The following is a 10,886-nucleotide window of genomic DNA, read 5'->3' as shown; positions in this document are numbered from 1 at the left end:
TTTGTTTTTTTTTTTTTGCTTAAAAACGACCAGATTCTGGGCCTCTCATTTCTTTAATTACTAAGCTGTGAAATAAATCTCTCTGACCCTCTAAATGTTCACTTTTAAAAAGTGACTCAGACCCAGTCAGAGGGAAATCAGAGCCCAGGGGTCAAAGCATCAATTCAGATGAAGGAGAGCCAAGGTCAGTCTGTGGCTTCCACTGGGCAGATCTGGAGCTGGGCAACCAGAAATCCCAATTTGGATTTGGGGCACAGCTGAGGGAATTTTGGGGTTCTGCAGGCAAAATCAGGGCTTGGCTGATCAGCAAGAAAACCCCTGACTGGCAAGCCCTGATGGGGCTTCTCAAAATGGAGCATGCTGGTCACCCAAGGATCTAAAAGCAGTGTTTGTAGGGGAGTTTTAACAGTCAAGGATGAAGAGGGAAAAATCAGGAAAAACTTTCCCTTCTGGGGCTGTGTCTTTGGGTGTGTTCACAGAGCACCTAGTCCTGTACGGCGCCAGTGCTGATTAGAGCTTCTGGACACTACAGAAAAATAAGTTATCAATATATGTTAATAAATAAGTTATTAAAAGGAGTTAGAAAGGGTAGGAAACAACAACCTACCTAAAATACTGATTTTTCTAGAGTCTCACTCTAGCTCAACCACCAAAGTCGTTTCTCCCAAGGGAAACACAGGGATAATGAACCAAGTGCAGATAACAACCATCACTTTGCATTATATAGCACCTCTCAAGTAAAAATCTGAAAGTGCATAACAGATGGATCGGCTCCATCACCCCCAAGTCACAGAGGGGGAATTAGGCACAGAGTCAGAGTTGTGTGACTTGCCCAAGGTCACACAACGAGATGGTGGAAGAGACAGGAATCCCAGCTTGGATGCAACCCTAGAACATGCTTCTTCCTACCAGCATAAAGAGTCACTCTAGCTGCCTAGACTGCACAGGACACTGGACATGGAGACCTAGTGTACCTCCTCCTCTCTTCCAAGATCCTGAAGGAGTTGGCTACAGACATCACTATTTACACCTGCACTGCTGGACTAGTCATGTTTAGTCTATAAAATTAGCCCTTCTTTCACTCATCGTTCAGGCTGTGCTTACGTACGCCCCGAGCCAGCCTCTGCCAGGCCAAACACTGCAGATCCAGTGAATCCGTGGCATAGCTCCATGAATTTCAGTGGAGTTACGCCAGGGATAAATTTGGCTCCAGAATTGCTAACGTGCGTTGGCTCCTCTCCCGACAGTGGCATTTCAGGCACGATCCCCCTCCTTGCCAGCCCGTGAACTCGAGGAAGTCTTTGCTCAGCGTCCACTCAGTGGCTTTTGAGGTGCCCGTTGGTTTTCAAGCCCAGCTCGCGGCTCCTGCGGCTCCTCCAGGCCTGGTACTTCCTCATGCTCTTCCTCCGGGCGAAGCGGCAGATGCTCACCATGAACGCCCAGGACACCACGTACATGATGACCCCGCCCAGCTTGATGTACCAGCGGGGCCTGGGCGAGGCCAGCTCGCAGTACATCAGCCAGGCGCCCACCCCGATGCGCACGCCGGTGAAGAGCACCACGAAGAGGAAATCCACCACGTCCCCCGTGAAGGTGTGGTAGCGGCCCAGCTCCTTGAGGAACCAGCGGGCCTGCAGCAGCGGGTTGGTGATCTCGCTGCCAAAGATGACGGCGTTGACGTCCGCGGCCGACTCGCCCAGGGCCAAGGAGGCGGCGATGCCCACGATGCTCACCAGGTGGTGGGCCAGCATCAGGGCACCCTCCGTCTGGAAGTACACGCACCAACACAGGTCGAAGATGAAGTAGCCCAAGCTAAGGCACAGCCCATGCACCTGAAGGGTTGTGTTGGGTGTCCCTGAAACAGAAAAAGAGCTTTAAAGCGTGGGGGGCACCGAGCGGGATGTGAGACAGGGAAGGGTTATTCACCTGCAGTGTTGGCTCGCGCTGGTGACAGCTCAGCCACAGAAGTCCCCCAAGTCACAATACCACAGTTGTTAGCCCAGCAGCTGCACACACGTAATGGCTGCACAAAGGGTCACACGCTCTGCCAAAGTGCAGCTGGGGAGGGGCATTACACCAGCAAATGCAGTGCCAGGCTCTCCATTCCTCTGGGGCTTTCCACCACAAAGCGGCTCAGATATCACTGCAACCATCATCCCTCAAGCGAGCTGGGGACTGAGGCGTAGGAGAACCCCTGGGGGAGGTGGGATCACCGATTTCCTCACTCACCTGGGTGACTCAGGGGCCAGGGGCCATCGATGAAGCCAATGTATGCAGACAGACAGGTGGCAAGGATGCCGTGGGTCAGCGTGACCAGCCTGCAGCTCCACTCGATGTTGCGGTGCCTGTAGCGGTGGCAGAACCACTTGTAGAGGCAGAACCAGGCCAGAAGGCTGCAGGCTGCACGAAGGGGCAGCGGGAACAGCATCCTGTCCTGGGAACAGCAGGACAGAAGGGATCAGAAAGACAAAGTGAGCAGGAGGTCGAGCCTGTGGCGGTGTCAGCACAACCCAGCACGGCTTTGCTCCGTAACCATCCCAGCCCTGAGTGGACAGAGCTGCTTCCTGATGGGGCTGCTTGCTCCTGACAGATTTTTCTCTGCAGAGGAACTGTGTGAAAAGCACTTTGCTCTCCTTTCTGCCGACTTCATTTCATCCTTACTGGCACCAAAACCTCCAAATCTTTTGGATGCAAAAGAGTAAGAATCTATGACCATAAAGATTTTTTTTCAGCAGTATTTCTTTCATGCATCTTCCCTCACACACTCTGCAATAATCTCTCAAACAAGCAAAAGATAAACTGCCAGAACAAAACTGAAGCACATAAACACTTGTGGGTGTTGCTCAAACCCTCCAAATACACATTACTCTATTCTACCCCTCGTTCATATAATGCCTTCCCATGAAATGTGTGTCTGACTCCTCCTGAGCTGTCAGGGAAGTGCAGCAAAGAAGTTGAGTCAGGCTTTGGGATACAGGAGTTTCCAGTTGTGCAAGAGCCAAAGCACCACTGGTACCTGCTGCCCAACGCTGGCCCCACTCCCAGGGCTGGGGAGCACCAGAGGGACCTCACGGGATGAGGAGTCACAGCTGCAAAGCCCAACCTTCCTGTTTGGCCTGTTGGAGCATTCCCAGGAATGACTGGAGGCTGGGTAAACAAAACCATTATGTTTTAATGGGCCTTGGGAACATGGGGAGATGAAATAGGGATGGGATTAACTGCTCTGAGCGGGAATTTCCATTCACATCCCTGGTGCTCGAGGTCCACGCTCAGGGCAAATAAGGGAAGGAGAATTCTGATGTGGCAGAAGGGATTGACCAGCTGGGGAAGGCTGATGGAAAGAAGAGGAATGAGTTTTAAAAGTATTGACGTGTTTTCCACACTTGCTCATGAAAAAGATGTTTCTCCATACCCTGGAAAAAAATCACAGACTATCCTGAGCTGGGACCCACAGGGATCACCCAGTGCAGCCCCTGGCCCTGCACAGACACCCCAACAATCCTCCCCTGTGCCTCAGAGCGCTGTCCAAACGCTCCTGGAGCTCTGGCAGCCTCGGGCCATGCCCATTCCCTGGGGAGCCTGGGCAGTGCCCAGCACCCTCTGGGGGAAGAACCTTTCCCTGAAATCCAGCCTAAACCTCCCTGACCCAGCTCCAGCCGTTCCCTCAGGAAGAAAGCAGGGAGCTTTCTTCCAATTGCACATCAAAAATCAACATTTAATGGCTTTAACTCAAAGAGGGTAAGTATATATTAGATACTGGGAAGGAATCCTTCCCTGTGAGGGTGGGGAGGCCCTGGCACAGGTTGCCCAGAGCAGCTGTGGCTGCCCCTGGATCCCTGGAAGTGTCCAAGGCCAGGCTGGAGCAACCTGGGATAGTGGAAGGTGTCCCTGCCCATGGCAGGGAGTGGAACAAGATAATCTTTAAGGTTCCTTCCAGCCCAAACCATCCTGTGATTTGTCTTCAGCATACACAATATATGCACACTAGAAAGGCCAGTATCATTTAAAGACCAGCAATAATTATAGAACAATAAATAACAATTCTATATAATATACATATAAAAACTAAAAAATAAATAAAATATAATCATATATGAAAGTATGTATTTCCCGATATATTATTTTATATTATTGCATATAATATATGCAATATATCTGTTATACATAAAAGATATTATAATTTGTATCACCCGTAGCAATGAGGCCCTGAATGAAAGCAGCCTCTACAATAAACACACGTGCCTAAAAACCCGGCGCAGAACAGCCCGAAAGCGATTAAAAACCAGAGAGGCACCTCCAGCCAAGCACCGGTATCCCGTTATCCACATTTTTTTTTAGTCCAAACGGGAAAATGGAGGAGCTCACGGACCGCCCCAACAGCGCGAACCGCAGCCCCGGGGCACCGCCTGCGCCGCGCCCGCCCCATCCTCCGCATCCCGCGGGATGCAGCGGCCCCCGTGCCCACCCCACTGTCCCTCCCGCATCCCCCGGGGACGGGGACAGGGACGGGGACGGGGACAGGACCCTTCCCCAGCACCCACCTGCCGGGCTGCGCTGCCGGGGCCGCCCCGGAACACGGAGCGAGCGGCGGCCGAGGGGCACCTGGCGGCCGGGAGGAGGGACGGCAGCGATGGGGATGAGGAGGAGGAGGAGGAGGAGGAGATGGAGGAGGGAATAGGGCGGCAGGATGGTGGGAAGGGCGACCCGCAGCCGCCGCGGCCTCGCAGCGCATCCCTGGGAAGCCGCCCCGCTCCAGAGCATCCCTGCCCTCCTTGTTGCGTCATGGAACGCCCGGAATTCCAAAGGATGCGCAAGGATCGTGAGCCAGCTCCTGGCCCTGCACAGACCCCCCCAACAATCCCGCCCTGTGCCTGAGAGCGTTGTCCAAACGTTCCTGGAGCTCTGGCAGCCTTGGGGCCGTGACCATTCCCTGGGGAGCCTGGGCAGTGCCCCACCACCCTCTTTTCCTAATATCCAACCTAAATCTCTCCTGGCACAGCTCCAGCCATTCCTTCAGGTCCTGTCCCTGGTCATCAAACAGCAGAGATTGGTGCTGCCCCTGTGAGGAAGCTCCAGACCCCAAATAGCCTCCTCCAGGTGGAACCAACCAAGTGCCCTCAGCCACTCCTCGTATGGCCCCCCAGACCCTTCAGCCCGACTCCCAGACCCGGTCGTGTCCCCACAGGGCACACAGAGCATCGCTGTAGCCCGGGGACACAGAAATCAGTCCCACACCCACCCCCGCTCCAATCAGCCCGCGCGTGCCGCAGAGATAACAGGCACAAAGCACACCCGGGGTTTGCTCTCCTCACGGCCAGGCAGTGCCTGATGAGTACAGACCCTTCTGCAGAGCTTCAGAGCTGTGCCAGTGCAGCAGCAGGTCCAAGGTGACATCCCCCGAGGAGCTTTGTCAGCTGCAGCAGGCTGGGAGAGCTCACACCCTGTCCTGGACATCCCCTCCATCCCCGCTTAGGCACCAGTTACGAAGCCCAGCAATTTCTTCTCTCTGCAGGCATTCAGCGCTGCCCATTCTCTCCGCATCCCAAATTCAGGGTTTAAGCAGGACACCTAAAGCAGATACAAAAGTTCCTCCACCTTTCATAAGTTACAGTCAAAACAACCTCTCACACCCAAAATCGTGGGTTTGGTTTTTTTCCTTCATCCCGTCAAGTTTTACCTTTTGAAATGCAGGCGTTGGGAGTGGCTTGACTTGCTTCTTACAGCGCTTCTAATTAGTGCTTTCAGCTGGGTATTCAACAAGATACAGATCTTACTTTTCCAGTTCAGGCCAGGTACAGGTTCCTGCTGCTACAAAACGCTCATCCTCCTGCTATTTCAGCACGTCCTCATGAGCATTAACAGTGCATTTGCTCCTCTGACAAATCTGAGGTCTCATCCTGCTTCCCTCCACCTTTTCTGGCCCTCCAGTAGCATCAGTAACACCTGAGAGGGAGCTGGTTTAATATCTAGCTTAGGTCAAAGAAAAGCATGGACAGACAGAGCATTATAGGGCTGATGTTTCCACAGTAGGAGCACGTTTAGATGCAACATGAGGAAAAAAGTCTTGGCTGTGAGGGTGGTGAGGGGCTGGGATGCAATTCCCAGAGAAGCTGTGGCTGCCCTGGGAGCGTCCAAGAGCAGGTTGTGGAGCAACCTGGGATAGTGGCAGGGGGTTTGGAATAAGATGAGGTCATCTTTAAGGTCCCTTCCAACCCAAGCCACTCAGGGATTCTATGAGCAGCCAGGAAGAAAAACAGAGATGTTCACAAAAGAGCCCTGAAAGCCCTAACAAGGCACAGACCATTTAATGCAGGAGGTGCAACACAGAGAAGTTGTAGGTTGGCTTTTTCTCTAGCACAGACTTTGCACGGTGAGGTGCAAGGTGGCAAGTGAAATCATCTCCCTGTGGATTGTACCAGAAGTGAGGTGCAGTTTATACACCAATTTTCCTGTTTGCTTTGTGCAGAGTCAGTCATTTCAATGGGCTCTGCTGCACCGGCTCGTTGGGCCTGCAGATGAACAGAGTTCAGCAAAACAGCTCAGGGCAGGAACCTCTGCAAACAGTTGTTTGCACACTGCTGCCTCATTTAGTACAGCCACAGCCTCCCCCAGCTGCACATCCTTTCCTCTGATCTCCTGGACCTGTTCTAACCAGAGCTCACAGCACTGAAAAGCATCACAGAATGTATTTATTATCTTACCCACACTGGGAAACTCCTTGTCCACAGTTAAACTGGGAATAAACACAAACTGGAAACCTGGGAGTTCAACAGGCCGATGCTAAAACCCAGTTTTTGTGACTGTAAAAGCCCTCAAGGATATTTGACAGATGAAAAGCAGGCACCTGCACTAAAAATCACATTCTTTGAAATAAGAAATACAGTGGGATAGTGGAGCTGGATGATTTTCTAGGATCAGATTAGAGGGTTTAGCACTAAAGCTCTGCTTGGGTGAGATGTGGCACATGAGCACCCGAGGGCACTTATTTTGCATCAAACCTCCCCAGGTAACTCTGGTTGCACAGAAGCCACCTGGCTGTGCTGGGATATTGTCCCAATACTGTCCCTCAGCTGAAGGAAGAGCTTTTCCTTGCTGGAAGCCAACCCAGGCTCTCCTCCACTCCAGACAGCAGAGTCCTGGCCCATTAGGAGCAGGTTCCCAGCCAGAAACAGCCACTCAGCAGTGACTTCAGGACATCTTATAACCCCCAAGATGTTCTCATGCTTTTGATCACTTCTCCAAAAAGAACATAGCCAAGTCACCCTGCAACCCTTCTGAACTGGTCATTGCCCCAGTGAAACCCAACACCAGAGAGGCAGAGAAAAAATAAAAGCCCCTTGGGATGTAGGAGACCATGGCCAGAATTTAAGTTATTCTTGTGCCCACCGAGAGCAAACCAAACCACCAAACTCAGTTTGGTGGCTCTTAAGCTCCCTGCAGCACTGGCTCATTGGCAAGGCAGGTTGTGGGTGCATTGCTCACAAACCTGAGCTTCAGCTGACCCTCACCTGCCCTTCACAGCTCCAGCCTGACCTCCAGAGCTCCTGGCTCAGCCTGGGCTCTTTTCCTCATCCCCTCTCTCCTTCCTGAACTGCACAAAGGGAAAGAGCCAGTGACTCGGCATCCTCAGCCTTCCCTCAAGCCCCTTTGCCTCAGCCCTCGTTCCAGCTGCCTCCTCAAGACCCAGAACAAAAGAACATCACAGCCATCGGTTCTTTTTCAAAAGAGAACATGACTTTATTAGAAGTCCCTTCACTCAGAGGAGTTTTTGGAAGAGCACAGTGACCCGGGCAGGTGCCCACACCTCAGGAGGCCACTCTGGCTCCTGCTTTCCTAAAAATACTGGCCCAGGAACTTGCCTGGGTTCACAGCTGCAATGTTTTCAGTGGATGTGTCAAAAGTGAGGTTACTTCAGGTCATTTTCTAATCTCTGCAGACACCTTGAGGAGCCCCAGCCAAAGGCTGATATCTGCTCTGAACAGAGCCAAAGTCAGTGAGATAAGGGGAGTGGAGGAGCTGCATCCACACTGCTCCCCCTCCCTCACCCCTGCATTTGCTTCTCAGCTCTCAGTGAGGCTTTTAGAGGAAACTAAATCTGAACTGTGGCCTTAAACAGAGGGAAATTCACATTAAAACCCCAGGGAAAATGTCAGAACACGATTCTGAGAGGTAAAGAAAATGAGAGAACTGTTCCATGCTCCGAGGCCTGCTGGCGTGGAGCAGATGTCACACCGAGATCTGCCTAAACATTACTGGCACCCCTGGAAATTGTCACATATTTGACTCAGTAGCCAAGAATTCAGCTTAAGTGGCTTGTAAATGAGCCAACCCCAGGACAGGAAGAGCATCCAGAGGGGCTCTTTGCTATCCTCCCTCTCCCACAAAAAGCCTGATTACTCATCTTAAGCAATCCAAGTCTAGGCCAACACCTGCTCGTGGAGTTTATTGGCACAAGTCTGATTCCTGACTCTTGTTTGTGAGGACCTGAGTCAGTCCCAGAGAAATCATTCTGCTCTGAGATCAGCACCTGCCCCAATGCCAGTATTAAAAAAAAGAAAAGGAAATGTATCATTAAAAACCACGAGGTAAAACACTGCCTCCCCTTGAGTACCATCACTTCACACTCAAGGACAGCTCCACTACACTCCTGCAAGCACTTCAGTCGTGTTCAGAGGATTTCACTCGAGTACTTAGCCAAGCACATTGTCCAAATCCAGGATTAAGGAGAGCGAGGCTCAGGAAACCTTTGCCAGGTCACTCCCCTTACCCAGCCCCACTGCAGGAAAATGGCGTTTTTCATATTTGATTTTCTCTACACTGTCAAATAACTGTACCTTGAAAATGAGGACAGAACACACAGACTGGGCAATTATTGGTTGCAGACTGATCAGGTCTGGCATTGCCACCCTCCTCGAGGCTGTACCATTGCTGGAGAAGTCAGGGAATCAGCGTCAGCTTCCTCAGGTTTCCGCTCAAATCCCTCTTCTCTCAGCTTTTCCATGTTCCTAGCGCTGATCCATCTCCTTCAGGGGCAGCAGAAAGTCAATTCCTTGTCATTTTCAGGAGTTCTTTTCACAGGAACAAGCTCCAGCAGCCAGGCCCCAAACCCAGGGGATTGTCCTCCACAACCCATTAACGAACAGCCAGGAAGTTTCCACAGGTGCATTCCTACTCCTGGAAAGATTGCGTGTCCAGGGAAGGAGGTTTTTTCCACACTTTCCTCCTTACAAAGCGACAAATCTCAACCATGAACCCCAAGGACACCACGTACATGGCCAGGCCCCCAGCCTTGAGGAGCCAGATTGGCTTAGGGGATGTCACCATCCCATACATGATCCATGCTCCTGCCCCGATCCGCAGCACCAGGAAGAGGAGCACGAAGAGGAAATCCACCACTTTTCCCAGGGCGGTGTGGTAAGAGCCCATTTCCCGCAGGAACCAGCGGGTCTGGAGCAGGGGGTTGGTGATTTCACTGACAAACACCACAGCGTTCACTTCCGTGGCAGATTTGCCCAGCCCCAGCACCAGGATCATGCCACAGATGCTCAGGGTGTGGTGCAGCAGCATCAGGTCCCCCTCTGTCTGGAAGTACAGGCACCAGCCCAGGTCAAAGATGAAGTAGCCCAAGGTCAGGGACAGCACGTGGATCTGGAGAGGGGTGTTTGGTGAACCTGGAATGGAAGGTGTGCATAAGCCTGGGGTCGTATTAAAGATATTTTTCTACTTTATAGACCAGTACAGGTCCAATATGCTTCTCTCCTCCTAAACTTCCAGCCTTATCCTATAGGCCAAGTGCCAGGAATTAAGGATATTTGGTTCTGCTTCCCCTTCACACCCCAGCCTGCCCCGCTGCTGCTTCTGGCCTTTTAGAAAAGCCAGGCCTCCATCAGCAGCACTATCTGAGATTTAACAATAGAAACCAGCCACCAAAACCCTGTAGCCAAATGTCAGGAGTTACTACACCCTTCACGATGTGAAAGCACTTTGTTCTCCGTGCATTGCTACGCCTGATGCTGCAATAAACTCAAGCTGCCAACCTGAAAGCTTCCAATTTGTACACGGATAAACAAACAAACAAAAAAAAAAAAAAAAAAAAAAAGAACAAAAGGATGAACAGTGAGAAGCGATGGAAAAAGAAGCAGCAGAATTAAACAAAATTTTGCCCCCAACACACACCTGGAAGAGGAGAGGAAATCAGCCCCTCCCTCCACCTGTGACAGCCACAGGTGAGCACAGGTGAGACTCTGCACATACCTGCGTGGGTCAGAGGCCAGGGGCCATCCAGGAACACGACGTAGCCAGAGAGGCAGGTGACAATGAGCCCGTGCAGGAGGGTGACCAGGCGGCAGCTCCACTTGTAGGAACGCTGCCTGTTCCAGTGGCAGAAGCAGCCGTACAGACACAGCCAGGTGACAAAGCTGCAGGTCACCTCCAGGACGATGGGAACCATCCTGCTGGACACGGAGGGACAGCGTGAGGAGGGCAGCAGCCCCCTCAGCAAGCCATGTTCATCCACACCATCCTCCGTGTCCACCCCAGCACATCCATGGAAAACCCCGGCAGCGGGGAAAGCCCCACAAACCGAAACGAGCAAAACAAGCCTCGTCCCGCCGCCCGTGAGCACCGCGCCCTCCCGAGCCCCCTCAGCACCATGTCCAGATACCCAAATCCCGAAGGGAAAACCACAATCCCAACCCTCCCGCTGCCAAAGCCTCTCTGCCCCCGGGAACCAGGACTCGTGGAGGGACCGGCCCCCAGCTCGGCACGGGGGTTGGGGGTGTCCCCGATACCCTGAGCGCCCCCAAATCCTCACCCCGCTCCGGCACCGACCCCGCTCCGGCTCTGCGTGCCCAGGACGGGACCTGCGCCCGGCTGGGGCTGCCCGG

General features: G+C 52.5%; 2 protein-coding genes across 3 annotated transcripts; both read right to left on the bottom strand.

Moving 5' to 3' along the window:
• Positions 1-4,732, bottom strand: LOC138098273 (TLC domain-containing protein 5-like). Its single transcript, XM_068994719.1, is given in 4 exon segments — positions 1-1,855; positions 2,230-2,434; positions 4,542-4,660; positions 4,663-4,732. Coding segments are annotated over 4 exon segments (933 nt in total). The 3' UTR covers positions 1-1,316.
• Positions 4,733-7,712: 2,980 nt separating this feature from the next.
• TLCD5 (TLC domain containing 5) lies at positions 7,713-10,886 on the bottom strand. 2 transcript variants are annotated; one of them, XM_068994720.1, is made up of 3 exons: positions 10,814-10,886; positions 10,255-10,451; positions 7,713-9,671 (listed from the first exon to the last, which is right to left on the bottom strand). In XM_068994720.1, the coding sequence occupies exons 2-3, from the start codon at positions 10,448-10,450 to the stop codon at positions 9,169-9,171; spliced, it is 699 nt and encodes a 232-aa protein (XP_068850821.1). In that variant the 5' UTR covers position 10,451; positions 10,814-10,886; the 3' UTR covers positions 7,713-9,168. The 2 variants fall into 2 exon arrangements, with proteins under 2 accessions (XP_068850821.1, XP_068850823.1); XM_068994722.1 differs by having other exon boundaries at positions 10,255-10,454; positions 10,814-10,883.

The sequence above is a fragment of the Aphelocoma coerulescens genome, chromosome 24 (genome assembly GCF_041296385.1).
Source record: "Aphelocoma coerulescens isolate FSJ_1873_10779 chromosome 24, UR_Acoe_1.0, whole genome shotgun sequence".
Classification (NCBI taxonomy): Eukaryota; Metazoa; Chordata; class Aves; order Passeriformes; family Corvidae; genus Aphelocoma; species Aphelocoma coerulescens.
This window is presented reverse-complemented; position numbering and strand designations above follow the sequence as displayed.

What these genes read in the sequence shown, in the direction of transcription:
- TLCD5 (XM_068994720.1), bottom strand. Translation starts at nt 10,450, where the DNA reads ATGGTTCCCATCGTCCTGGAGGTGACCTGCAGCTTTGTCACCTGGCTG. An exon ending in CTGGCCTCTGACCCACGCAG is followed by an intron (nt 9,672 to 10,254) that starts GTATGTGCAGAG and finishes CTTCCATTCCAG; the next exon opens with GTTCACCAAACACCCCTCTC.